Below are 27,500 nucleotides of genomic sequence, written 5' to 3'. Positions count from 1 at the left end.
GCCGGCCTTGGGGGGCGGGAAGTGCCCGGGGGCAGTGGAGCCCATGTCGGCCTTGAGGCGCTCGGGCTACGGCCCCAGTGACGGTCCGTCTTATGGGCGCTACTACGGGCCTGGGGCTGGAGATGTGCCCGTACACCCACCTCCGCCCATATATCCTCCCCGCCCCGAACCCCCCCAGCCTCCCATTTCCTGGCGAGTGCGCGGGGGCGGCCCGGCTGAGACCACCTGGCCGGGAGAAGGCGGAGGAGGCGATGGCTACTATCCCTCTGGAGGCGCCTGGTCGGAGCCGGGTCGGGCTGGAGGAGGCCACCAGGTAAGCTTTGCGCCATCTGTCCCAGGGGCGTCCGACAGGGTAGTCTTTGGGGGTGAGGGACATTGGGATTGATCCACCTCCAAGAGTTCGTAATGAATCGGGTTTCCTGTGTTTTCCTTAGGGGGGCTTTGGAGAGACAGAGACTAGGATCGCGGGTGGGGGGGTGGTTTGCTTGTGTTCCCTTTGCCCCTCGTCTTCTGCTTCAACCATAATAAATGTCTTACCATGAAAGGAGGAAAAAAGATCCTGCGCTGACCTGCGAAGCTGAGTAGCAGGCTGCGAATCTCTCGCCTGGGGACGAGGTTGGGCTGGCGTGGCCCGGCTCTTGCTTTTCGAGTCCTAACAATTTTTCCTGCGTGGCTCGTCAGTTCGGCTCTCCCCGAGGAGGGAGGTGGCTGCAGCCTCCTCCGTCACTCAGCGACCCCTCCCGCTGGGAAGGAACATGAGGGAAGGGGAGGGAACTGGGCATTTAGCCCTTTGCCCCTAAAGCTTTGCCCCGCATTGGATTACGGATAATCAGTGTAGGAAAGCACCTTTACGTGGATTGTTTTATTTCATCTTAACGGTGACTGCAACGTAAATGTCATCACAGCGTTCCTATTTTACGATGAAAGAACTGTTGGCTGTGAAAGGTTAACTCACCCAGTATATTCGGACCTCTAACATTTTATTCTGTGTCGTCGTGCCGGAAATATACTTCTGTATTGTTAATGCAATATTCTTCGTAGAGAATTATCGTTATACGGTGGGGGCATACGTCTCCTTTGCTTCAGGAATTATAACATCCTCATTGGTTGAAAATTTCTAAACATTGCTGGTGGGAATGTAAAATGGTTCAATGGTTTTGGCAGTTGCTCAAAACGTTAAGCATACTGCTAGGATATTACTCAGCAAGTCTGCTCCTAGATATACACCCAAGAGAACTGAAAACACATCCACATAAAAACTTGCACACGCATGTTCATAGCAGCGTTATTCATCATAGCCAAAAAGGGAAATATCCCAAATGCTCATCAACTGAAAAACTGATAAAATATGGTATATTCATACAATGAAATTATTTAGCCATAGAAGGGAATGAGGTACTGAGACATTCTACAAATGGATACACCTTGAAAATACGCTACATGAACGAAGACAGTCACAAAGACCAAATATTGTATGATTCCATTTATATGAAGTGTCCAGAATAGGCAAATCTGTAGAGACAAAGATTTGTCATTGCCAGGGGCTGGGGGCCTGGGGACATTGGGGAGGATAGAGAAAAGGTATGGGGTTTCCTTTGGGGAAGATGAAAATATTCTGGAATTAGTGATGATGATTGCACAACTCTGAATATACTAAAAACCATTGAATTGTACACTTTAAAAGGGTGGGTTTTATGGTATATCTTTAAAAAATTGTATGAATAAAAACATGTAGTGAGAGGTTAATTGTGAAGAAAGGTCCATAATTTCTATCTAAATCTGGAATAAGTAGCCGTGGGACTTCAGTCCCATGACAGAGTAGAAAGATGAAATGCTTAGCCTATAGGTAGGCAAACTAGACCGAGGCTCACTTGAAGGGAAAAAGGAAGGACTGCTGAACTGACGACTGCCCGGGCTTGCTATGTTATCAAAACAGAAGTGTGTTTTCAGGTTAAGGTTAGAGAAGTAAAGATCTTCACATTGTGCAGGGAGTTGTCAGGTATTGGTGGAGTACAGGTGTGCACACAGGGTGGGTGACGGTGCTGGAGGGACTGGGCTTAAAGCTGGAATGTGTAATTGGCATTTGTAAACCATTTCAAGAGTCTGTCTTTCAGGTTGACGTTTCTGAAACTTGAAAAGTATTGGATGATAGGGTTTTTAAAATTTTAAATATTTATTTATTTATTTATTTGGCTGCATTGGGTCTTAGTTGCAGCACGTGGGATCTTTAGTTGAGGCATGCGAACTCTTAGTTGCGGCATGTGGGATCTCATTCCCTGACAAGGGATTGAAATCCGGCCCCCTGCATTGGGAGCGCAGAGTCTTAGCCACTGGACCACCAGGGAAGTCCCTGGATGATAATTTCTTATGCAGCAATAGGAAACTAATAAAAAAGATAAACATGTTGGCACGTGTGTTGCAAATTGTTTTTCTAAATTCGTTGTTTATCTTTTGACTTTATTGTGGTTTTTGCCATGTAAATTTTACATATTTATATAATCAAACATGTCAGACTTAAAAAAAAAGGTATAGCAGGCTTTTAAAACCTTACTCTCGGAACTCCCTGGTGGTCCAGGGCTAAGACTCCACGCTCCCAATGCAGGGGACCCAGGTTCAGTCCCTGGTCAGGGAACTAGATCCCACGTGCCGCAACTAAAAGATCCCGCTTGCTGCAACTAAGACCTGGCACATCCAAATAAATAAATATTAAAAAAATAAATAAAACCTTACTCCTTAAAAAGTGTGGGCCGTGGACCAGAAGCTTCAGTGTCGCTTGGGGGCTTGTTAGAAATGCAAAATCTCTCCTGCTCCAGACTTGCTGCTGCTGCAGTTTAATGAGATCCTCAGGTGATTCATATGCACGTTCATGTTTGAGAAGCACTGCTCGGCAGAATTGAATGTATTGAGATGATGTTGCACTGAACCACTACAAAGGCTTGACTTTATATTAACCTATTTAAATATGGCAGGGGAAAAAACGGAGAACCTCTCCCGTGTTCTTTCTTTTCTTACCTTGTTAGCTATACTTCAGCACTGCAGTTTGATTCCTACACTAGCAGCATACGCATCACCTAGGAGCTTGTTGGAAATGCCGTATCTCAGGCTCTGCCCCAGACCTGCTGAATCAGAGTGTGCATTTTAACCAGATCCCTGGGGGATTTACGTGTTCCCCCAGGACGAGCCATCTGAGAGAGTGCTGAGATGCAAGCTGGAAGCTGCAGTCTCTTCTAACCTAAGCTGGGAAGTGATCCACCATCACTTCTGCCGTATACTACTGGTCGTGGAGAGCAGCCCCAGTACAGTGTGGGAGGCCGCTTCACATGCATGTGAATGCAGGAGGCAGGGGTCTTTGGGAGCCATCCTGGAGGACGGCTACAGTGGGAGGGTTTGGGGAGACAGCTTAGTTAGGCTCCCAATTAGGTCAGAAAAGAAACAAAAAGGGCATGTGTTTCAACAATGTCTGAATGTAGACAGGTTTTTTTTCAACATTTTATTATAAAAATTCTCAAACATCTAGAAAAGTTGAAATTGTATGTGAAAACCAATATATCCACCACCTAGATTCTATGGTTAGCACTTATTATGTTTATCACATCTGTCTATCTTATTTTTTGGATGTGTTTCAAAACAAGTTACATAGGGGACTTCCCTGGTGGTGCAGTGGTTAGGAATCCACCTGCCAATGCAGGGGACACGGGTTTGAGCCCTGGTCTGGGAAGATCCCACATGCCGCGGAGCAGCCAAGTCCGTGAGCCACAACTACTGAGCCTGCGCTCTAGAGCCCGCGAGCCACAACTACTGAAGCCCACGTGCCTAGAGCCCGTTCTCTGCAACAAGAGAAGCCACTGCAATGAGAAGCCTGGGCACCGCAACGAAAAGTAGCCCCCGCTCGCTGCAACTAGAGAAAGCCCGCGTGCAGCAACGAAGACCCAACACAGCCAAAAATAAATAAATAATAAAATAAAAATTAAAATAAATGAAAAAAATATTTTAAAAAAACAAGTTACATAGATTCGAAAGACATTTTCTTTTTTTTTTTTTTTTTTAATTTATTTATTTGGCTGCACCGGGTCTTGGTTGCGGCAGGCGGGCTCCTTAGTTGTGGCTCGCCAGCTCCTTAGTTGCAGCACATGGGCTCCTTAGTCGTGGCATGCGACTTCTTAGTTGCAGCATGCATGTGGGATCTAGTTCCCTGACCAGAGATTGAACCCTGGCCCCCTGAATTGCGAGTGCGGAGTCTTACCCACTGTGCCACCAGGGAAGTCCCTCGAAAGATTTTCAAAGGTGTGTATCAATTGCAAGTGAGGGTTGCAGGAGAAACAGAAGGTAATTCTGAGTTTTTAGTATTTCATAGGAATAAAGATTTCATAGGAATAACAAAGAAGAGGAACAGGTTTTTATGGGAAGATATATATAGTTTAGTTTTTTTATATATAAATTTATTTATTTTATTTTATTTATTTTATTTTTGGCTGCGTTGGGTCTTCGTTGCTGCGCACGGGCTTTCTCTAGTTGCGGCGAGCGGGGGCTACTCTTCGTTGCGGTGCGCAGGCTTCTCATTGCGGTGGCCTCTCTTGTTGTGGAGCACGGGCTCTAGGCACGTGGGCTTCAGTAGTTGTGGCACATGAGCTCAGTAGTTGTGGCTCACGGGCTCTAGAGTGCAGGCTCAGTAGTTGTGGCGCACGGGCTTAGCTGCTCCGTGGCAAGTGGGATCTTCCCAGACCAGGGCTCGAACCCGTGTCTCCTGCATTGACAGGCGGATTCTTAACCACTGCGCCACCAGCGAAGCCCTGGTTTAGTTTTGTACCAAAAGAACTAGTGATTGGTTAATAGAGGAGCTTTAAAAAAAATACAAAATACAAACACTTGCCAAGGGTTTATGTACTGCCTTTATTTCATTTCTGCTGAAAACCAGTTAGTGACAGTGGTTACTGAGAGCCAAGCTCTTGATGCAAAGTATGTGATTGATTAGAGAGAGACGTCTGTGATTTTCTGTTTTTGTTTTGTGGTTTTTTGATGTACAATTTTAGAGTCTGTGGTGTTGAGGAGTTGTTGTCTGGGAACAAAACAATAGATGTGGGGCTCAGGAGGGAGACAGGGGTTGGAGACAGTGATTTGAGAGTCATCAAATGGAAGCATAAGTGAATTACCAAACCAGGTTATGCTGCCAGGGGAGAGCTTTGAGATCTAGGATGGGTGACGGAGAGAGAGGACCCAGAAGACAATGAGCGAGAATACCTGGATAGAAGGAAAATCAGAACGTCGTGTGATACAGACCAAGCGAGGCCACAGTTATTTTGCAGGTGAGTGATATGAGAACTGAAGAGAAGCAGTTGGATTGGCAATTAAAGAGGTATCATTGATTTTAGTGGTGGGAGTTTAAAACAGTATTTAAGTAATGAATGGGGGGTTTGGATGGCAAGAGAAGTGGTGTAAACTGTTAGTAAATGAGAAGGTGGTCACTTGACTGGGAACCAGGATTGAGGGAAGAATTTTTAGGATGAGGTGGCTTGAGGATGTTTGTAAGCAGAAATCGACAGTAACACAATAATAGTGGGGGACTTTAACACCCCACTTAACACCAATAGACAGATCATCCATACAGAAAATAAATAAGGAAACACAAGCTTTGAATGACACAATAGACCTGATAGACTTAATTGATGTGAGTAAGCTAGTAGATTGAGAAAAAAGACACTAACAAAAGGATGGAATATGGCTTGGGGAGAAGCGGATTAAGAAGTGAGGAAGAGCTGAGAAACCTCTTCCAGAGCTAGAGGGGGAGAAAGGAAGCTTTGAGTTGCAGGAGAGGGGCATTGGAGGAGTTCCTGGCTCTTGATGTCCTTGTCGATGAAGAAGGAGGCTAGGTCATCTGAGAGTAAAGGAAGTGGGTTGGGATACGCTGGGAACTTGATATGGTAGATGCTGAAGCAGGTGCTGGGGGAAAGGAGGCACGTTAGGGAAGCACGGAAGAGACCCAAATGAGGTTAAAGCTGAGAAATTTGTGATGATGGCCAGTACAGGAGCATAAAGTGCTTTGTAGTGGTTTTGGAATATATCGCTATAAAAATAATTTGTAATGTATTTTTCTAATAATTTTTTTTTTGTCTTAATTCTTACGAAACATATAAACAAACTTGTAAATGGATCTTTGGTAGTACCAGCACTACTGAGATTCCTCTACTGTTAGATTTGTTTGGGCTGGGGTTATTTTTTGGAGGCATGGTGGCAAGTCACTTTGTAAACCATACATCCACTTCTTATGGGACATGATAAACATGAAAGGCGTTGACTCCAGCCTTCACCTGAGATATAGGTATTTCTTCTCAAAGGAGAAAAAAGTAAATAAATTTATTATGTTCTTGCATAATTTTAATCAAATTTCCTTTGTCACAAAAACTTTAATTCACATTATTCCCACTTGTGAAAACCTTTTATCATATTTGTTTCGTTTACATCATCTTTTATCATCACCTTTGTCTAGTTTCAGACAGCACATAAAAAGTTTGGAGAGACTTCGGCACATGATAAAATTGGCAGTTTGGTTTATAGAACAGCTGTCAACTTCAGCCAGCTTCCTGTGAAACCAAACGCTATTTCATAGAATTATTGTCATGTTTAGGAGGGCCTTGAGCTGCAGACTTTCATTGTTGCTGGGGATATTTTTAGATTTGTTCCATTTTGTCCAAAAGGGGAAAAAAAAAAAAGCAAAGGCAGTCTTTTTAATTAAGACTTAATAAAATTAATAATTTTTACTGCTTCATTGAGGACATTCTTTTTTTCATATAAAAATCATGATATATTTATATATTGTAAATTTTACCATTTTTAAGATATAGTTCTGTGAGTTTTGACAAACACATATGGTTATGTAACCAGTACCACAATCAAGGTATAAATATTTATCCATCTTTTAAAAAAAGGACTCCTAGGATAAGATGGAAGATTTAATTTTTATTCATCTCTAAACCCCATTAAAATTACAGAAAGGGAACTGTGTTTCTTACTGTTTTTTAAAGTATTTTATGAACTCATTTGCATAACATATGTATGTATGTGTACACATATATATATTCAGTATTTTGAATGTGTCTCAGTCACTTGCTGTCATTCTTTTATTGCTTAAATGATCCCATGTGATGCCAATGGGAGCCCCCTCTTCTTGGCTTCTAAGTCCTTTTGACATGACCCATTGATTTTTGACAGCTTCTTTGATTTCTGGTACAAGATATGCCAGGCTTATTGTAGTCTGTCCCAGATGTTATAATCAGCCATTCTTTTAAGAAACCTTGTTGTGTGTGTTTTTTTTTTTTTTAATTGGAGAATTTTATTTAGAAGCTATATATGTCAAGATCCAGGCAGGAAAACAGAACCTACACTAGTTCTTTTAAAAGAGAGAATTTGATTTAGGAAATTAGTTAAATGGGTGTTGGAGATCTGAAAAGGTAAAAAGAAAAAATGTAACACAGAAGATAGTTACTGCAGGAAACAGCCTCAATTCCTGGGGCTGGGGAATAAAGAGAAGAGGTTAGGGGTATTAGAACCTGGAAACTTGGAAGAATGGCCTGGTATAGCTGGCACCAAGGAGGCACTGCCGAGCTGGTGCTGGTACCTGTGAGGGAGTTCTCGGGAAACCAGGAGTCTGCAGCCTCTGCTGACTGATGCTGCCCCCAGGTTGAAGGGCTTTGCTGGGCTGGCACCGGCAGGAGTGGGAAGCCAGCGTGCAACCAGGAAGGAGCAAGTCCATTCTCCCCTCCTCTAACCTAGTGCCCCCTATTGGCAGAGCCAAATAGTTAGCAAGTGACAAAGAGAAATGTTTGCAGACTCCTGATGCTGCATCTCAGAGCCAGTTACAGAACGCGGTGTTTGGAGCTGAGGCTCAGTAGCTTAATAACTGGTACAGAAGTGACATTTGGGTGCTAGGTATACTGATTGCTGTTGTGTTGTCATTGCTTCTAGACCTTTCCAATGGACAGAGTTATATAAAATAAGTATTTAAAAAAAAATTTTATTGGAGTGAAGTTGATTTACAATGTTGTGAATAAGTATCAGTATTTTAAAATAGAAAAATAAATAAGTTCATATTTGTGTTAATTCAAATTGAATGTCATAGATTATTTTTACTTCTTAGATTGTATTTATTACTTTTGTATGGAAAATTTTGGTTCCTAACAATATTAAGGTAATTACAAATACTTGTACAATCCTACAATAATATATAAAATAAGTTCAAAATAATGCCAGGTTGCAGCTCTGGCATGACAGCGTGAGGAGCTCTGTGGGCCCAGTCATCAGTGAAACTGGTGAAAAATATTTTTAAAAAACAACCAAATTAAAGTCTCTGGAAATGGTCTTAAGGAATTTAGCAAATGAAGAAACATTTATTTTAGAAAATTTACTCAAACTCGGTAAGAATAGTGAGATTCTGTGCCATCCTCCACCTCTCCCACCCCTCAACCCCCAGCTCAGTGAGACAGAAACTCCATTAGACTGGAGAGGCAAATAAAACAAAGTTTCTTCGCTCCCCAGGTCCCAGTCCTCCTGGGTGGGCAGCACATCGACATTGCTCATCTTGCCCCCAGCTTACTGTTGCAGAGGCCACGTTCCGGGCAAGTGTGGCCAATAGTGGTGGTTCCTACCCATGCCCTGTCCCTACCTGTGGAATGGAGGCTTTACCTTGGGTAGGGCACTGCTGAGAACACTGGGGCTCTGATCACCCTTACCCTGGCTTGTAAGGCAAGCTGGGAAGGCCTGAGGCTACTGCCCTTTCCCCCCAGGTGCTCAGCTTTTAAAGCAGGGGTGTCTCTCAGAGAAGCACACCATTGTCCCCAACCCAACTGCAGAGTGTAGCTCAGACATTTTATCTGGAGGCAGACGCAGGCTGTAAAACCGGTAGCTCCTAATCTTTTCCCAAAGGAACTGACTTTATTTGCATCAGAATGTGGAGAAGCTGAAGCCAAAGGATGTTCTCAAAAACTGTGGAGGGTGTCGTGAAAGGCATTTGGGAGGAGATCAGTAGGTTCACTGCAGATACAGACCAGGCTGCGGGCCAGCCAGTTTGCTGGAGAGAACTAGGGAAAGAGATCGCTGGGAGGGGCCCTCTGGGGTTGGAACACATCTCAAACACTGACTTTGGGAGGTGTCCCTTCCAAGGAACCCAGATTTGATTGGATCAGTTTGTAGAGCAATTTATGTCCCAAGTAAACAGTAAGGAAATTAGCTGGAAATTTGTGGAGCTTTAACAGCTAGGTGTGGTCAAGGAAAGATAGACATATATATACATATATATAATGCATATATTTATATATACTCATTAAAGAAATTAAAAAGCTGCATTAGAAAATATTCACTTAATGCAGAAGCAGTAAAGGAAGAATAGAGGAACAAAACCAAATATGAGATATAGAAAACAAAAAAATAAAATGGCTGGTGTAAATCCAACTATATCAATAATAACATCAAGTGTGAATAGATTAAACAATCCAATCAAAGACAGAGATTGTCAGACTGGATTGAAAAAAAGAAGATGCAACTATATGCTGTGTGAGATAATGGGAAAATATATATATATATATTGGTCTCTGCCCCAGGTTCCTGGTGTAGAGCTCCTGAAACCCTTGTAAATTCGTAAGTCATAAGAGCGCTAGGAGCATCTTTTGTTCTAGTATTTGGTGTGTGAACCTGGTTCCTGACACAGGGCTCCTGTATCCATTGGAGTTTCCTGGGTGACAGGAGTGTCTTTTATACTAATGAGGCAACTCTAGTAGGTGTTTTCATGGATGGCTCCTGGATAGGGCTGGTCACCAGAAAGACCAACTCATGATTAGAAGCTTGGAATTTTCAGCCTCATTCCCCATTCTTCAGAGACTGGAGAGGGGTTGATCATGCCTACATGAGGAAGCCTCCATAAAAATCCAAATAGTATGGGGTTCAGAGAGCTTCCAGGTTGGTGAACACATTCACATATTGGGAGGGTGACACACCTAACTCCAAAGGGACAGAAGCTCTTGTGCTCAGGGCCCTCCCAGACCTTGCCCTATGTATCTATTCATCTGCCTGTTCATCTGTATCCTTTATCATATCGTTTAATAAATTGGTAAACTTAAGTAAGTATTTCCCTGAGGTCTTTGAGCTGTACTAGCAAATAAATCAAAGAAGGAGGAGATCATGAGAACCTCCAATCTGTAGCCGAGTCAGACATAAGTTATGGGTAACCTGGGGACCTACTACTTGCAATTGGCATCTGAAGTAAGGGGGGGTAGTCTCATGGGACTGAGCCCCTAACCCGTGGAATCTGATGCTATCTCCAGATAGAAAGTGTCAGAATTAAGTTGAATTGTGGAACACCCAGCTGGTGTTGCAAAATTGCTTGGTGTGGGGGAAAACCCCCCGACATCTGGTATCAGAAGTGTTCTGAGTGTGGTAACAGTGTGAGAATAAAGGAGAAACATAGGAATAGGAGGTTTTTCCTTCTCAGCTGTCTATAGGAGACATACTTCAGATTTAAAGACACAAATGGCTTGAAAGTAAAAAGATGGAAAAAGAAATATCATGCAAACTGTAGCTAGAGGAAAGCTGGAGTGGCTATGCTAATATCAGACAAAATAAAATTTAAAACAAAAAATATTACTAGGGATAAAGAGGGACATGATAAAAAGGTCAATCCATCAGGAAGATATAACAATTATAAATATATATGTACCTAAGAACAAAATACACAAAGGAAAAGCTTACTGAAATAAAAGGAGAAATAGACAACTCAATAATAATAGAGACTTCAGTACCCCACTTTCATTAATGGATGGAACAACTGGACATAAGATCAACAAGGAAATAGAAGATGTGAACAACACCGTAAACCAACTAGACCTACCAGACATCTATAGAACACTCCATTCATCAACAGAATATACATTCTTCTCAAGTGCACATGGAACATTCTCCAGGATAAACCATATACTAGCCATAAAACAAATATTAATAAATATAAAAGGATAGAAATATACAGAGTATGTTCTCCAACTGTAATGTAATGAAATTAGAAATTAATAGCAGGAAAAACTTTGGAAAACTCATAAATATGTCAAAATTAAATAAAGCAGTCCTAAAAGAACCAGCAAGTCGAGGAATAAATCAAAAGGGAAATAAAAAAATACTTTGAGATGAATGAAAATGAAGACATAACATACCAAAACTTATGAGATGCAGCTAAGGTAGTAGTGCTTAGAGGGAAATTTATAGTCATAAGTGCCAGTATTAAGAAAGAAGAATGATCTCAAATCAAGAACGAATCTTCCATCTCAAGACACTGGAAAAAATGAACCAACCAAACCTGAAGCAAGCAGGAGGAAGAAAATAATAAAAATAAGAGTGGAAATGAATTAATAGAGAATAGAAGAACCATAGATGAAATCAATGCAACTAAAGGCTGGTTCTTTGAAAAGATCAACAAAATTGATGAACCTTTAGCTAGATTGAACCAGAAAAAAAAGAGAGAAGACTCAGATTACTAGAATCAGAAATGAAAGAGGGGACATTACTACTGATCTTACAGAAATAAAAAGGATTATAATGGAATATTATGACTAATTGTATGCCAATAAATTAGGTACCTTAGATGAAGTGGACAATTCCTAGAAAGATACAAACTATCAAAACTAACTCAAGAAGAAATAGGAAATCTGAATGGATCTACCAAATATTTAAAGAACTGACACCTATTCTTCACAAACTCTTCTAAAAAACAGAAGAGGAGAGAATACTTCTGAACTCATTCTGTGAAGCCAGTATTACCCTGAGAGGAAAACTAGGCAAAGACATCACAAGAAAAGAAAATACAGACCAATATCTCTTATGAATATGGATGTGCAAAAATCCACAAAAAAAACCCTAGTGAACTGAATACAGCAATGTATAAAAAGAATTATGTACCATGACCTAATAGGATTTATTCCAGGAACACATGGTTGGTTTAATATCTGAAAGTCAATTAATGTAATACACCATATCATTCAAATAAAAAACAAAACCCCTATGATTACCTCAATAGATGTTGAAAAAGCATTTGGCAAAATCCAAAACGTTTTCATGATAAAAACACTCTAGGAATTCAAGGAAATTTCCTCAACCTGATAAAAGACATCTGTGAAACACCCACAGCCAACCTCATATTGAATGATGAAAGACTGGATGCTTTCCCTTAAAATCAGGAACAAGACAAGGACATCTGCTCTTGCCACTTCTATTCAGTATTGTACTGAAGGTTCTAGCAAGGGCAACCGGGCAAGAAAAAGAAATTAAAAGGCATACATAACCTATATGTCTACATGGAATAGAATTGAGAGTGTCTATGGTCAGTTGATTTTTTAAAAAATTTATTTATTTTACTTATATTTATTTTTGGCTGCGTTGGGTCTTCGTTGCTGCGCGCGGGCTTTCTCTAGTTGTGGTGCGTGGGGGGCTACTCTACGTTGCGGTGCGCAGGCTTCTTACTGCTGTGGCTTCTCTTGTTGCAGAGCACGGGCTCTAGGCGTATGGGCTTCAGTCGTTGTGGCTCATGGGCTCTAGAGCGCAGGCTCAGTAGGTGTGGCACACGGGCTTAGTTGCTCCGTGGCCTGTGGGATGTTCCCGGACCAGGGCTCGAACCCATGTCCCCTGCATTGGCAGGCAGATTCTTAACCACTGCACCACGAGGGAAGCCCGTCAGTTGATTTTTGACAAGGATGCTAAGACCATTCAATGGAGGGAAAAAGTCTATGGCACAACATATGGTACCATGACAACTGGATAGCCACATACAAAGAATAAAGTTGGACCCTTACACCATATATAAAAATTAACTCAAGGGACTTCCCTGGTGGTCCAGTGGTTAAGAATCCATCTTGCAATGCAGTGGACGCCGGTTCGATCCCTGGTCAGGGAACTAAGATCCCACATGCCGTGGGGCAGCTGAGCCTGCGTGCCACAACTAGAGAGCCCGAGTGCCACAACTAGAGAGCCCACGCGCTCTGGAGCCCATGCGCCACAACGAGGAGCCCACGTACCACAGGGAAAGATCCCACGTGCCGCAGCTAAGACCTGATGCAGCCAAAAAATAAATAATATTAAAAAAATTAACTCAAAATAGGTCATAGACCTAAATGTAAGAACTAAAACTATAAAACTCTTAGAAGAAAACATAGGGATAAATCTTCATTTCTTTGGATTTGGCAATGGTTTCCTAGATAAGATGCCAAAAGCACAACCAACAGAATAAAAAATAGACAGATTGGACTTTGTCAAAATTAAGAACTTTTATAATTCAAGGGACATGATCAAGAAAGTGAAAAGAAAGGAAATGCTTGCAAATCAGATATCAGAAAAAGGACTTGTATCTAGAATATATAAAGAGCCCTTAAGACTGAACAACAAAAATATAAATAACCCAATTTAAAAGTGGGCAAAACATCTGAATAGACAGTTCTCTAAAGAAGGTGTACAAATGGCCAATGAGCACATGAAGAAATGCTCAACATCATTGGTCCTCAGGGAACTGCAAATAAAAATCACAGTGAGATACGACTTCACACACACTAGGATGACTATAAAAACAAGCAAAACCACAGAAAAAAACAGGTATTGGTGAGGAGATAGAGAAATTAGAACCCTTATACTTAGCTGATGGGAATATAAAATGGTGCAGCTTCTTTGGAAAACAAATGCCAGTTTTTTAAATGGTTAGAGTTACTGTATGACCCAGCAATTCCGCTTCTAGGTATATAGCCAAGAGAACTGAAAATATATGTCCACATAAAATGTTATTCGTGAATGTTTATAGCATCATTATTCATAATAGCCAAAAAGTGGCAACAATCCAAATGCCCAGAATGGATAAGCAAAATGTGATATTTGTATACAATGGAATATTTTTTGGCTGCAAAAAGGAATGAAGCGCTGATACATGCTACAACATAGTTGAACCTCAAAAACATGCTAAGTGAAAGAAGCCAGCCACCAGATATCACGTATTATATGATTCCATTTATATGAAATACCCAGAGTAGGCAAATCTATAGAGATAGAAAGTAGATTAGTGGTGGTGTAGGACTGTGGGAATGACAGATAGGAGGGTATAGCCAAAGGGTTTTCTTTTTCAGGTTTTGAAATGTTCTAAAATTGGTTGTGGTGATGATCACACATATCTCTATAGTATATCTATGGCTATACTAAAAATCATTGACTTCGACAATTTTAAATGAGCGAATTGTATGGTAGTGAATTATATCTCAATAAAGCTGTTAATATAAATAATAATATCAATATTATGATTAACAGTTCCCTAATGGATGCAGTTTAGGTTTCTTTGCAGTTCATCTGGTCTTTAGAATATATTCCACTAAGTGTGTACAGTCAAAGTAAGATGATTTAAAAGTCATTAGAAATAATTCTTTTTTCTGTATGGTTACGTTACCAATTTGATGTTTAGTCATCTCATCAGTTGATTTTTCCTGTAGTAAAAAACAACTCCAAGAGTTGCGGCTTACAACAATGAATATTTATTTCTTGCTTTTGTTCTGTGATGTCACTGCAGAGGCTCATCTCCAGGTCTGGGTTGGGTTCAAGTTTGTTCATGTGTTTTGTTCTGGGACTCAGGCTGAAATGACAGCTCCTATATGGGATTTGCTAGTCCATGGTGGAGGGCAGGAGTGCAAATGGGTTCCTAGAATTTGCATTAATTCCTAAATCCTTTGTTTAAAACTGGCATGCTGTCACTTACCCATATTTGTTTGTTTTGCATACAAGGTTAAATTACATTTAAAAAAAATATGTGAATTTATACCTGTTCCTCCAATTCAATTCATATTAAGTATAATATGAGATAAAGTTATCATATTAACTGATAAAGTTATCAGTTGAAAACTGAGGGGTAGGATAAGAGGATACTGGAGATTTGATGGGACAAGAAGGTGAAATAGTTGTTCTATGAGTGGGATGAACATACTGAGGAAGGGTAGTGTAGTTGCTAGGCAGTGCTGAGTGTCTGCTTGTGTGAAACCAGAGAGCTTGTGTTTCTCTCCACCGATATTTAGGTGAAGTACAGATGTGGAATCAGTGGATAATCGGGTTTAAACTGGGTTAGGCTTTTGCAGGTGAGAACATCCGAGGGAAAGAGTGGTAAGGGATTTAAGGTGTTGAGAAGCTGAGTAAGGAAGGAGTGAGGACAGGGTGGGTGGAGAGGTAGTAAAAATGTGTGGGGTACTTCGGAGGATCAGTAGAAAAGGACAGAAACCGAGGAAGTTCTGGGGATTTAGGTGTTAGTTCACCGCTGCTGGAGTGAGTCAGCTTCAACTCTGGTCTTTTCACCTCTTTAATTAAGATTCAAATTCTTGGTAGAGAGAAATCAATTAATTATTCAAATACCACTTAACCGGGGGAAGAAGGCGGGGGGGGCGGGGGGTGCGGGTGGAGATTGGTCAGGGGAATTTGCCTGATTGAGAAATTTGGTTGTTAGGATCTGAAGTTGCTAGTTTCTATATTGCTCTAGTTGCTGTATTATGTAAGGGAGATGTTACTTGCCCAGCTTGTATAATGTCATGTGGAATAATTGCATGCTTTGAAAACAAAGTATTATGAAACTGGTAAGTAGTGCAGTTAAGCTCAGATGGTGATAATTAAATTCTCAGAGACTACAACTGCCAGTGAATTCCTTTGTGAAACCATATTTGAAGATTTGAAGATCCTCTTTAAGCTTAAAATTAAACTATAAAGCTCAAAGCAAAATAACTCAACTCATGGGATGACAAATGTATATATTAAAACAGCCTGAAAAGTTTTGAGTTGTTCTAGTTTCTTATCAGAGTGTATTGGCTTATTGAAAATGATTGCACTAACTTTTTGAGGTGAAGTGAAAGCTGTAGAGATTAATGTCATACCTAGATTTTCTCCTCGGAGTGGTAATTATTCTACATAATTCCTGATCCCGAGTTAGTTGTGGGCTGCCAGCAGAAACCTTAGCCATAGCAGAGAGTAGAGGAATATGAAAAAACTAGGGTGTGGCCAGGCAAAGAAGTTGAGTATTGAAGGTGTATGCATTTGAAGTAAAGTTTAGTAGTAAAATATTACTTCAAGTTTCAAAGTTGTTGAGGTAGGTAAGTATTATACTACTCTTCTTAACAATGGCAAATAACTGTAATTGTGCTGCACTAATTAAATTAGTAGTGATGGGTTAGTGATTGGAGCAGGATAAAGGAATTGAATGTCTCTGGTTTTGCTAATTAACTTGACATAGTAGATATATCTTTTGTTATAACTGGCATAATGCACAAGAATACTTAATAATTGCTTTGTTCTAGGGCAAGTGATTGACCATGTATCTGCATCAATTTTAATAATGAGTGATTTTAGAGTGGGGTTCCATTGCTTTTTGTCTATTGCCTATTTTTTTTTTTTTGATACTTACACCTGCCTCTATCAACTTTTCAGAATGATGTAAGGATGTTAGTAAAAGTGAATTCATTTTCCTTTTTGTCCTTAGGAGCAGCCACCGTATCCTAGCTACAATTCCAACTATTGGAATTCTCCTGCCCGACCTCGGGCTCCTTACCCAAGTACATATCCTGTAAGACCGGAAATGCAAGGCCAGGTAGGGTCCAAAATTGACAGACTTTCTGAATTTTTTCTTAATGAGTCGATTTATTTTCAGAACCTGTGGAGATTTCATAGTGAAGATGTGTGGGCTTTTGTTATATAATGCATTCTATCTTAATCATTTTAATGTTTTTAGCTCAGAGATAAGGAAATATCTAGGCAGATACTACCTATAGCAAAGGTAGCTTGATGCATGATAGATTATTTCTCAGGACCTGGAAACAACAAACGCAAAATGTACTTATTTCTAAAAATTTGACCTTTTATGGAGCTATAATTGACATATAACATTATATTAGTTTCAGATGTACAGTGTAAAGGTTCAGTATTTGTATACTTTCCAGAATGATCGCCACCGAAGTCTAGTTAACATCTGTCACCATACAGTTACAAAGTTTTGTTTCTTGTGATGAAAACTTTTAAGATATACTCTCTTAGTAATTTTCAAATATACTGTACAATATGTTAACTATAGTTACCAGGCTGTACATTGCATGCTATGATTTACTTATTTTATAGCTGGAAATTTGTACCTTTTGACCCCCTTTACCCATTCCTGCACCCCAAGCCACTGCTCCACCTCTGGCAGCCACCAGTTTGTTTTCTGTATCTATGAGTTGGCTTTTTTTGTTTTTTAGATTCCACATATAAATGAGATCTTATGGTATTTGTCTGTGTCTGACACTTCATTTAGCATAATGCCCTCAAGGTCCATCCATGTTGTCCCAATGGCAAGATTTCCTTCTCTTTTATGGTTGAATAATACTCCATTGTGTGTGTGTGTGTATATGTGTGTGTGTGTGTGTGTGTGTGTGTATATATATATATATATATATATATCTATCACATTATCTTCATCCATTCATCCAGTGATGGACACTTAGGGTGTTTCCATGTCTTGGCTGTTGTAAATAGTGCCGCAGTGAACATGGGGTGCAGATATCTTTTCGAGTTAGTGTTTTTGTTTCCCGTGAATATATTCCCAGAAGTGGAATTGCTGGATCATATGGTAATTCTGTTTTTAATTTTTTGAGGCACCTCCATACTGTTTTCCACAGTAGCTGTACCAGTTTCCATTCCCATCAACAGTACACAAGGGTTTCCTTTTCTCAACATTCTCATCCAATACTTATTTCTTGTCTTTTTGAGAATAGCCATTCTAACCGGTGTGAGGTTGTATCTCGTTGTGGTTTTGATTTGCACTTCCTGATGATTAGTGATGTTGAGCACCTTTTCATGTACCTGTTGGCCATCTTGTATGTCTTTGGAAAAATGTCTGTTCAGATCCTCTGCCCATTTTTTAAATCAGATTGTTTGATTTTTTGCTATTGAGTTGTATGAGTTCTTTATATATTAACTCCTTAACTTATCAGATATATGATTTACAAATATTTTCTTCCATTCAGTAGGTTGCCTTTCTTTTTTTTTAATTAATTAATTAATTAAATTAATTATTTTTTGGCTGCTTTGGGTCTTCATTGCTGCGTGCGGACTTTCTCTACTTGCGGTGAGCGAGGGCTACTCTTCGTTGCAGTGTGTGGGCTACTCTTCGTTGCGGTGGGCAGGCTTCTCATTGTGGTGGCTTCTCTAGGCGCGCGGGCTCACTAGTTGTGGCTCACGGACTCTAGAGCACAGGCTCGGTAGTTGTGGCGCACGGGCTTAGTTGCTCTGCGGCATGCGGGATCTTCCCAGACCAGGGCTCGAACCCGTGCCCCTGCATTGGCAAGCGGATTCTTAACCATTGCGCCACCAGGGAAGCCCTGGCTTTCATTTTGTTGATGGTTTCCTTTGCTATGTAGAAGCTTTTTAGTTTGATGTAATCCCACTTTTTAATTTTGCTTTTGTTGCCTTTGCTTTTGTTGATAAAAATTTTGACTTCTTATGACAAATATTAAATTTAAAATATTTCAAGCATTCTGAAAGAGTGCAGAAAATATGTACATTGTTTTTTATCTAGCTCCTAGCTTTGTCAGTTTTTAAGTTTCAGATTTTTAAAAAGAAGTAAAATAAATACAGTTGAAGCCCCATATAACACTTCATTCCATTTCTTAAAGTTATATTAATTGTCTCATATGTGTTTTTATGCTTTTGCTACTTGTATATGCATTTTTATAGTATTATTTAACATGATTTTGAACTTGATATGAGTGGTTTCGTACTAGCATTCTCCTGCAGCTTGCTTTTCTTTAACTCAACATTGTTTTTCTCTTTTCTATTGTACAACATATGAGACAAGCATTTCCCTAGTGTATGGAATTGGTGGGTTTAGATATGTACATCTTTATTTAATATAGCCAAATTACTTTTCACAATGGTTGCCAATGAGGAAATGAATTTTTCAATTTCAGCACAAAAGGCAGCTGGGATTTTCATTGGGATTGCATATAGATCAATTTGGAGAGTAGCATGCGTTACTTTTACAGTTAATGTAAGAGGAAGACAGAACTCAAAGCCATGAGTCACAATTTTTTTCAGCAATGTTAATTTGTCTGATTTCATCAATTGTTCCTATTGATAAAGATTATTTTTGGGGACTTCCCTGGTGGCGCAGTGGTTAAGAATCTGCCTGCCAATGCAGGGACACGGGTTCGATCCCTGGTCTGGGAAGATGCCACATGCCACAGAGCAACTAAGCCCGTGCACCACAACTACTGAGCCTGCGCTCTAGAGCCCGTGAGCCACAAGTACTGAGCCCACGCGCCACAACTACTGAAGCCCACGCTCCTAGAGCCCATGCTCCACAACAACAGAAGCCACTGCAATGAGAAGCCCGCGTACTGCAATGAAGTGTAGCCCCTTCCAGCCTCAACTAGAAAAAAGCCCACACGCAGCAACGAAGACTCAACGCAGCCAAATAAAAAAGGGAGTCAACATATTAAAAAAAAAAAAGATTATTTTTGGAGATGACATCCCCCCCTTTAGATAAAGGCATTTATTACATGTATATATTACATATATTCAAGAAAGATTCACTTTTAATTTAGTGATGACTTTTTGAAAGCAACAGCAATAATGTGAGAGAGCTTTTAGATACAAAAATTGTTGGATTCTAAACCCAAAGGTATCTAGACATTTGCTTGTATGGGATTAGCACACGTGTATTTTCTGGTGAAGCATCACATGGGGATTATACATTTATCTTCTGACCAAAACAGACTCCTGTAGTGGTATGTAGATATGACTGGTTTCCTTTTTTAAAAATTGAATGGTTTCACTCCTTTGCCTTCTATCTGCCGCCTCATGTGAGCTTTGCCACGTGATTACTCTTCTCTTATAAACCGGGAGTGCGTAATTTCATGCACTTTCCCCCGGTAATGTGGAATGTATATCCATTTCTTCAGAATCGATGAATGTTGGGAGGGCCCCTGAGCAGTCCCCAAAGCTGATTAGACTGTTGTGTTCAGGTGCAGTCTATGTGCTACGCAGAAACAGGGGACAGTCTTTGAAATACAGCTTTCCTCATTTTCAGCTCATAGTAAGGATTGTTGAGGAGCACGTCAGACGGTTTGTGGCGCGGGTTTGGGCCGCATGAAGTAAACCAGCTCAGGACAGAAGGTTTGGTCTCACCAGACTGTTGATGAAATTCACGAGGTATTTTCTGAGTCCTTCAAACTAAGATTGCTTCTTATTTGCTTTTAACGCCTTCATTTGCATCAGTGACTGTCTTCTGAAGCCCCAGAAGTATTTTCTTCCTCTTTGGCCTCTGTATCAGGGCTTTGAAACTGGGCCAAGAACTCCTGTGTTTTCTTTGCTATGCTGCTAGGCTACTCTTCAGAAGACTTAAAAACTTTGAACATTTCTGAACTATGATCATAAGCTCATCCTTAGTCAACGTCTGTAGCAACTGCAAGGCTAACGTATGTTCTTCCGACGCTGATCATTTGTAGACATGCACATGCATGTTGTAGCTCTGATCCATTGACCCAGTGGGTACTTGGGAAAAGCATGATAAATACACAGGTTCTCTAGTAATGATTGTGGTGGGGTGTTTTTGTTTAAAATCCTCTCATTGGTCATGAATGCAAATTGTTTTTCTAAAGCTTCTTTTCCACATATCTAAAGGATGAAAGACGGATGTTTTCACATTGATTTTCTGATAAAGAAGATAACTCCCTTGGGTTCTGGGAGATTACACCACAGAACACTGAGTACCTGGGAATAGAAATGCTCAAAGAAAGAAAACTGAAGTCCTCTTATAATGTTCTGAATTGAGAAATCATGATACAAAAGGACTTTCATCAGAACCTATAACACCTTTTCATTTAATTTAAAGGGGACCTGGGTTGTAAAGTACAGCTTATTAAGTACTGTGGTTTGGAGCTCCTGTGAGACAAAAATTGGAATAGTTCTATAAGGAGAGATACTGCATGAGGAAGTAACCAGTGGATGATAATAGATTTGACAATTCCAGAAATGAGTATTAGTAGAAACTCAAGTTGATGTCGACTGCTGATAATTATGAAGTCTTGGAGTACTTTTGTGGTGAAGCCTTCCATGTTTTTCAAGATAAGCACAGCAGGAGGAATTGTGGTGTTGCTAATGGAAAAAAAGTTTTTTTTCCCACTTGGATTGAGTCTGTTTGCTGTTTGATAATTCATGTACCAAATGGAAAGGGAATCTGTTGAACAAGTGTATCACTTCCTGAGTGAGAGACCTGATCAGTTTTCTCCTCTTTGGATTCTATATCTATAAACAGTCCATCAATTGTAAAACCAACTTTTGGAAGAAGTATTACCTCCTGGATAATCTTTAGCTTGCAATGAGACATCATATGGTGTGACATGATTCTGACTTTTGAATGCTAAGTCATATTTACATTTACCTCTAGAACAAGAGCAGCACTTGGGATATTTTTTGAGTTTTAAGAGCTCCAGTCTCTTGATTTCTTTTGGAATCCAGAATGAGACTTCTACAGAAATTCAATGACTATCAAAGATTTTGTTTAATTCTTCTTGCAGTTGCTCAGTTTCAGATTTTCTGTTGCCATATCAGCTGACAAGTTTCAAATCACAGCTTGCTATCCTTAGATACAAATTTCCCTTCATGAAAATAGTCTACTTGGACATAGATGGAAGTAGCTATGGTCCAAGCAGCCCACCAGTTTCTAGACATACTTGGGATTTCATGACTTTTTTTTTTTTTTTTTTTTGGCTGCACCGCACTGCATGCTGGATCTTATTAGTTCCCCGACCAGGGATCGAACCCGTCATGACATTTTTAATAGCATAATTTTTTTTACTATAAAATACAACTTTATTACTAAACATTTGGGAAATAAAAGGGAGAAAAAACACTAATTCTGTCATCCTAATATATCCATATTTTGGTAAATTTGTTTTCAGCCTTTTCCCTATCATATTTACACAGCTTTACATATGCCTTTTAATATGACAACTCATTTTACATATGCCTTTTAATATGACTTTTCATTTATCGTATGTACTTTACATGTTATAGGGTGAAATAACAGGAACTTTTTTTTAATAGTAAGGAAATTTTCAAACATAATCCAAAGTAACGAGAATAGTCCAATAATCTCCCATGTACCCATTACTCAGCTTCAACAAGTATCAATACATGGCCATCATGTTTCATTTATATATCCTTAGAGTATTTTGAAGCAAATTCCAGACATCATGTTATGTCTCTTGTAAATACTTAAGCATGTATCTTTAAGATATAAGGAAGCTTTAAAGACATTACCGCAATGCCATTATTAAAACTTAAAGGAAAAAAAACCCAAATAATTCTTTAATATCATTAGATGTCTGGTCAGTTCTAACAGTGAGTTTTTTAAAATTAATTAATTAATTTTGTTATTATTTTTTTGGCTGCGTTGGGTCTTCGTTGCTGTGCGCGGGCTTTCTCTAGTTGTGGCGAGTGTGGGCTACTCTTCGTTAAGATGCGTGGGCTTCTCTTGTTGCGGAGCACAGGCTCTAGGCGCGCAGGCTTCAGTAGTTGTGGCACGAGGGCTCAGTAGTTGTGTCTCGCGGACTCTAGAGCGCAGGCCCTGTAGTTGTGGCGCATGGGCTTAGTTGCTCCGTGGCACGTGGGATCTTCCCAGACCAGGGCTCGAACCCATGTCCCCTGCATTGGCAGGCGGATTCTGAACCACTGCGCCACCAGGGAAGTCCCTAACAGTGAGTTTTTAAGACAGAATAAAATTTCCTCAATGAATAGCCTATAGTCTACTTAATCATTCCATCAGTACGGGACGGTTAGGTTGTTTACAGTTCTGCGTGATGGTGAATCATGCTGTGATGAACAAATTCATGCCTATAATTTTTTCTCTAGTTGAATAATTTCCTTAGGAAGGATTTCTAGAATTTGAATAACAGAGCAAAAAGTCACATGATTTTTTTTTAATCAAGTCTTCAGCTGTATATGTTGCATAAGGGATTGTTTGGTTAGGCACAGCAGCCTGTAGGCAGAAGACTTGATTAGCCTCACAGTGGCTGCTCAGGGAATGCCTGGCTGGGTTTTCCCTCACTCCTGTCCCTGCACGGAATTCTTTGGCCATGTGGTGATAGCAGCCTGTCTTTTATCCTCTTGCCATAAAACTGTGGCTTAGAATTTATTTTCCACAGAATTATGGCCTCCTTCCCACTTCAATCTATCCCTCTTTTTGTTGTGGTGGATTTGGAATCAAATTTAAATTTCATTTTCTTCAGTAATTAACAACTGTAGAAGATATCAGGATTCTTTTTTTTTTTTTAATTGAGGTATAATTGACACATAACGTTACTTTCAGATGTACAGTGTAATGATTCGGTATTTGTATACACTGTGAAATGATCACCATGATAAGTCTAGTTAATATCACAAGATTCTTTTCTTATTCTTCTACCTAAAATGGGAAAGATTGTCTAGTTTTAGAAGGATGAGTCCAGGAAAACCTGATTCTGTTTTTACCATTTTAACAAGGTAAAGTAGAAATTAATAGAAAACATTAAGGTAATCATTTAGAGTTTAGCTTTAATCTTGTTTGGATTACTAAACTGAGGATTCTGGGTGTCAGTAATAGTCTGGATAGGTGATGTAAAACTGCAGTAAGCAATATATGAGGAATTTGTCTCTGTCTGCTGTTACCATTTGGGGAAGCAGAGTGGGATAGTATCAATACAAAGCACATGGGCTTGGAGTCAGATCTGGGTTCGTTTCCTGACCTTGCCACATTAATACTAACAACAATTTGTATTATAAAAATTGCAAATCATTGAGCATACTACGTGCCAGACACTATACTAAGCATTTTATATATGTCATCTCATTAATTTTTACAATAACCCTGCAAGATATGTTTATGATTTCCATTTTCCTGCTGGAGAAACTAAAGTTCAGAGAGGGTAAATACAAAGCCAATGGCAGGGCTAGGTCTGTCTCTGTGGTCTTTTTTTCTTTCTGTTGTATTATGGTTACTTTCTTCTTTCTCTCGCCATTCTCCCAGGTTTCCCGGAATACCCTCTTCAGTTTGTGGGGACAAGTTCCCTGCCGTTAGGTGCAATTGTTAGGTGCACTTATGGAAATGGCTGAGAAGCACTAAAGGCCATCACTTCATCCTTCATCACAATATACCCATTGTTATGACACAGACTCTAAGGTGATAATCTGAGTTTAATATATGTATATGATTATAATATATGAAAGAATACCTCAAGGGTTGCTTAGGTAGTTCATATTTTCATTAGTTACTGATCTCCTTTCTTCCCAAAGTTTTGGAAGTGAGGGCATTTCAGCTCATCTACTCATTCATCTTTTTTTTCTCCCAACTTTGCTTTTTTACAGAGTTTGAATTCTTATACAAATGGAGCATATGGCCCACCATACCCCACTGGCCCTGGGACAAATACTGCCTCATACCCAGGGGCTTATTACACATCTGGGTATGCTCAGACCAGTTACTCCACAGAGGTTCCAAGCACTTACCGTTCACCTGGCAACAGCCCAACCCCAGTTTCTCGTTGGATGTATCCCCAGCAGGACTGCCAGACTGAAGCAGCCCCTCTTAGGGGGCAGGTTCCAGGATATCCTGCTTCACAGGTGAGCATTCGCCTGTTGTGTTTTTATTTTTTCATGTTAATGAATGGTACCAAGTTTATTTCTCTGTTCATTTTCAAGAGGTTAGGGGTTTTTTTAAAAAAAATAAATTTATTTATTTATTTATTTTTGGCTGCGTTAGGTCTTCGTTGCTGTGCACGGGCTTTCTCTCGTTGCGGCGAGCGGGGGCTACTCTTCTGTGGTGTGCAGGCTTCTCATTGCAGTGGCTTCTCTTGTTGCGGAGCAGGGGCTCTAGGCATGCGGGCTTCAGTAGTTGTGACACGCAGGCTCAGTAGTTGTGGCACACGGACTTAGTTGCTCCACGGCACGTGGGATCTTCCCAGACCAGGGCTTGAACCCGTGTCCCCTGCACTGGCAGGCAGATTCTTAACCACTGTGCCACCAGGGAAACCCAAGAGGTTAGGTTTATATTTTTTAATATTCTATGAATGATCCCATGTTTATTTCTCTGTTCACTTCAAGGAGAGTTCTAGTATGTCTTTATTTGTGCTTCCTGATAGCATATGCGTCCATTTATTTATAGTATCTGTGGGACAGACTTATGCTGTGCTTCAGCCACTGAAGTTTAGGCCCTATTTTTCTGAGTTTGATGGTCACCAAATCTGCCCCTGATATCTTTAGAACCAAGCTTTTTTAGGTTTGGAGAAAATATTTGCAACTCATTGGAAATACTACAGTTTAGTCCCATAGCAGCTAAAATATACCCTGTTAAGCCGAGAGGAAGCATCTCTGAATCTGTTTACACTAGAATATTTTCATTACTTCTTTAAGTGTTTTTTAGCAATGACCAGTGTATTTCCTTCCTCTCAATCTAGAACCCTGGAATGAGCGTGCCCCATTATCCTTATGGGGATGGTAATCGTAGTGTTCCACAACCAGGACCAACTGTACGATCCCAAGAGGACTCCTGGGCTCCTCCGGGTGCTTACGGCATGGGAGCCCGTTACCCCTGGCCTTCAGCTGCCCCCTCAGCACCACCTGGCAGTCTCTACGTGAGCGAGAGCGCTTCATCATGGCCGAGCAGTGGCTCTCCTCGGCCACCTCCTTCCCCGCCAGCCCCACAGCCCAAGGTAGGAGGCTTCTAGACGTAGTCCTCTTAATGTCTGGGTAATTAAGAGAGCGCAATGTGGAACTTTTTCTGCATTGGTCTGTGTTAAATGGGGACTAACTTCAAAATGTTGGTGGCTACTACTTATAGCTTTACCTAGCCCGGTTTACTTTTTATTTAAAATAGACTTTATTTTTTAGAGCAGTTTTAGGTTCACTTCCATTTTTAAACAACAGGAGAATGCTCATTTACTAAATTAGTTGTAATTTAGTTATCGGAATGTTAGACAAAATCAAAGATTATATTTTATTACCTCAGTCTCCTGACAGAAGACAAAACCAATGTGAAATTGCATGGTTTTATTAAACCACACACTTGAACATCATTTGCTTGTGGCCAGGTTCCTTTTTAAGATTTGTCTTCAGGTTTTATCTCTTTAGGGAAAAAACTATATAATTCCTATGTATTAAGTCACTGGACAGATTGTGAGGTGGTAAGGATAGATTATGAGGTGTTCATGATGATGACCTGTCTCAGGGTAGAGTCCAGCCTTTATACTCAGGAATTCTCTTCCTTTTATCTTTTTAGGGCTGTATTCTTCTCAAATGATTAAGGAGGGCCGTCCACTTTTATTGGTGGGGAGTCTTTTCATGTACCTTCCTGGTCAGGTGAAAGATGTGGGCTAACAAATCTGATGTTGATGGATCCCCATTAAAACAGCTTTTTTCCCCTCTTTGCTCTCCTACTCCAAGGATTCCTCATACCCCTATAGCCAGTCAGACCAAGGTATGAACCGGCACAACTTTCCTTGCAGTGTCCATCAGTACGAGTCCTCGGGATCAATGAACAATGATAATTCAGAGCTCTTGGATTCCCAAGTCCAGTATAGTGCTGAGCCTCAGCTGTATGGTAATGCCACCAACGAACATCCCAGCAATCAAGATCAGAGTAATAATCTTCCTGAAGAGTGTTTATCTTCAGATGAAGGGACTCCCGCAAGTATTAAAAAAATCATACATGTGCTGGAGAAGGTCCAGTATCTTGAGCAAGAAGTAGAAGAGTTCGTAGGAAAAAAGACAGACAAAGCATACTGGCTTCTGGAAGAAATGCTAACCAAGGAACTTTTGGAACTGGATTCAGTTGAAACTGGGGGCCAGGACTCTGTCCGGCAGGCCAGGAAAGAGGCTGTTTGTAAAATCCAGGCCATACTGGAAAAATTGGAAAAAAAAGGATTATGAAGGGATTTAGAACAAAGGGGAAGCCTGTTACTAACTTGACCAAAGAACTCTTGATTTTGGTTAATTACCCTCTTTTTGAAATGCCTGTTGAGGAGAAGAAGCAATACATTCCAACTTTCCTTTGCTATAAAACTTGAAAAACTGGTAAAGGACTTGGAAGAACAGTTGGGTTATGAGTTGTTTTCAGTTTTCAGACCAATGAATGTAATAGGAAGTTATGGAGTTACCAGTATTGCCAAGTAGTCTCACCCCTTAAGAAATTTATGGGTATCTGCAAGCTGCTTCTTATCAGCAGGAGGGAAATCCACCTTATGTAACAGGCTTATCAGAAACCTACCGGATAAGACTGGATGTTGTCTGAGACAAACAGGCTCTGTTTTTTTAAACATCTGGATTACTTGTCACATTTTTGTACATTGTGACTGCTTTCACCGTACACTTTGTGTGTAAATTACAGCTTGGACTTTAGCCTTCTTGGACCTCTGTTTTGTTTTGTTACTTGTAGTTCACAAATATAGTGTTATTCTCTA

At 40.2% G+C, this 27,500-nt stretch overlaps 1 protein-coding gene and 1 pseudogene across 1 annotated transcript; one reads left to right on the top strand and one right to left on the bottom strand.

The window, feature by feature from the left end:
• Positions 1-12: 12 nt before the first annotated feature.
• On the top strand, positions 13-27,500 carry BAG4 (BAG cochaperone 4). Its single transcript, XM_059909291.1, has 5 exons — positions 13-313; positions 16,514-16,621; positions 24,412-24,666; positions 25,500-25,754; positions 26,485-27,500. The coding sequence occupies exons 1-5, from the start codon at positions 44-46 to the stop codon at positions 26,968-26,970; spliced, it is 1,374 nt and encodes a 457-aa protein (XP_059765274.1). The 5' UTR covers positions 13-43; the 3' UTR covers positions 26,971-27,500.
• On the bottom strand, positions 20,170-21,738 carry LOC132356724 (origin recognition complex subunit 3-like; annotated as a pseudogene).

Source organism: Balaenoptera ricei, chromosome 21 (assembly GCF_028023285.1).
Source record: "Balaenoptera ricei isolate mBalRic1 chromosome 21, mBalRic1.hap2, whole genome shotgun sequence".
NCBI classification, from domain to species: Eukaryota; Metazoa; Chordata; class Mammalia; order Artiodactyla; family Balaenopteridae; genus Balaenoptera; species Balaenoptera ricei.
This window is presented reverse-complemented; position numbering and strand designations above follow the sequence as displayed.

Excerpts from the sequence above, each read along its gene's own strand:
- BAG4 (XM_059909291.1), top strand. The coding sequence starts at position 44 with ATGTCGGCCTTGAGGCGCTCGGGCTACGGCCCCAGTGACGGTCCGTCT. Across the intron at positions 314-16,513 it reads GGGCTGGAGGAGGCCACCAG|GAGCAGCCACCGTATCCTAG; the intron begins GTAAGCTTTGCG and ends TTTTGTCCTTAG. Across the intron at positions 16,622-24,411 it reads GACCGGAAATGCAAGGCCAG|AGTTTGAATTCTTATACAAA; the intron begins GTAGGGTCCAAA and ends GCTTTTTTACAG.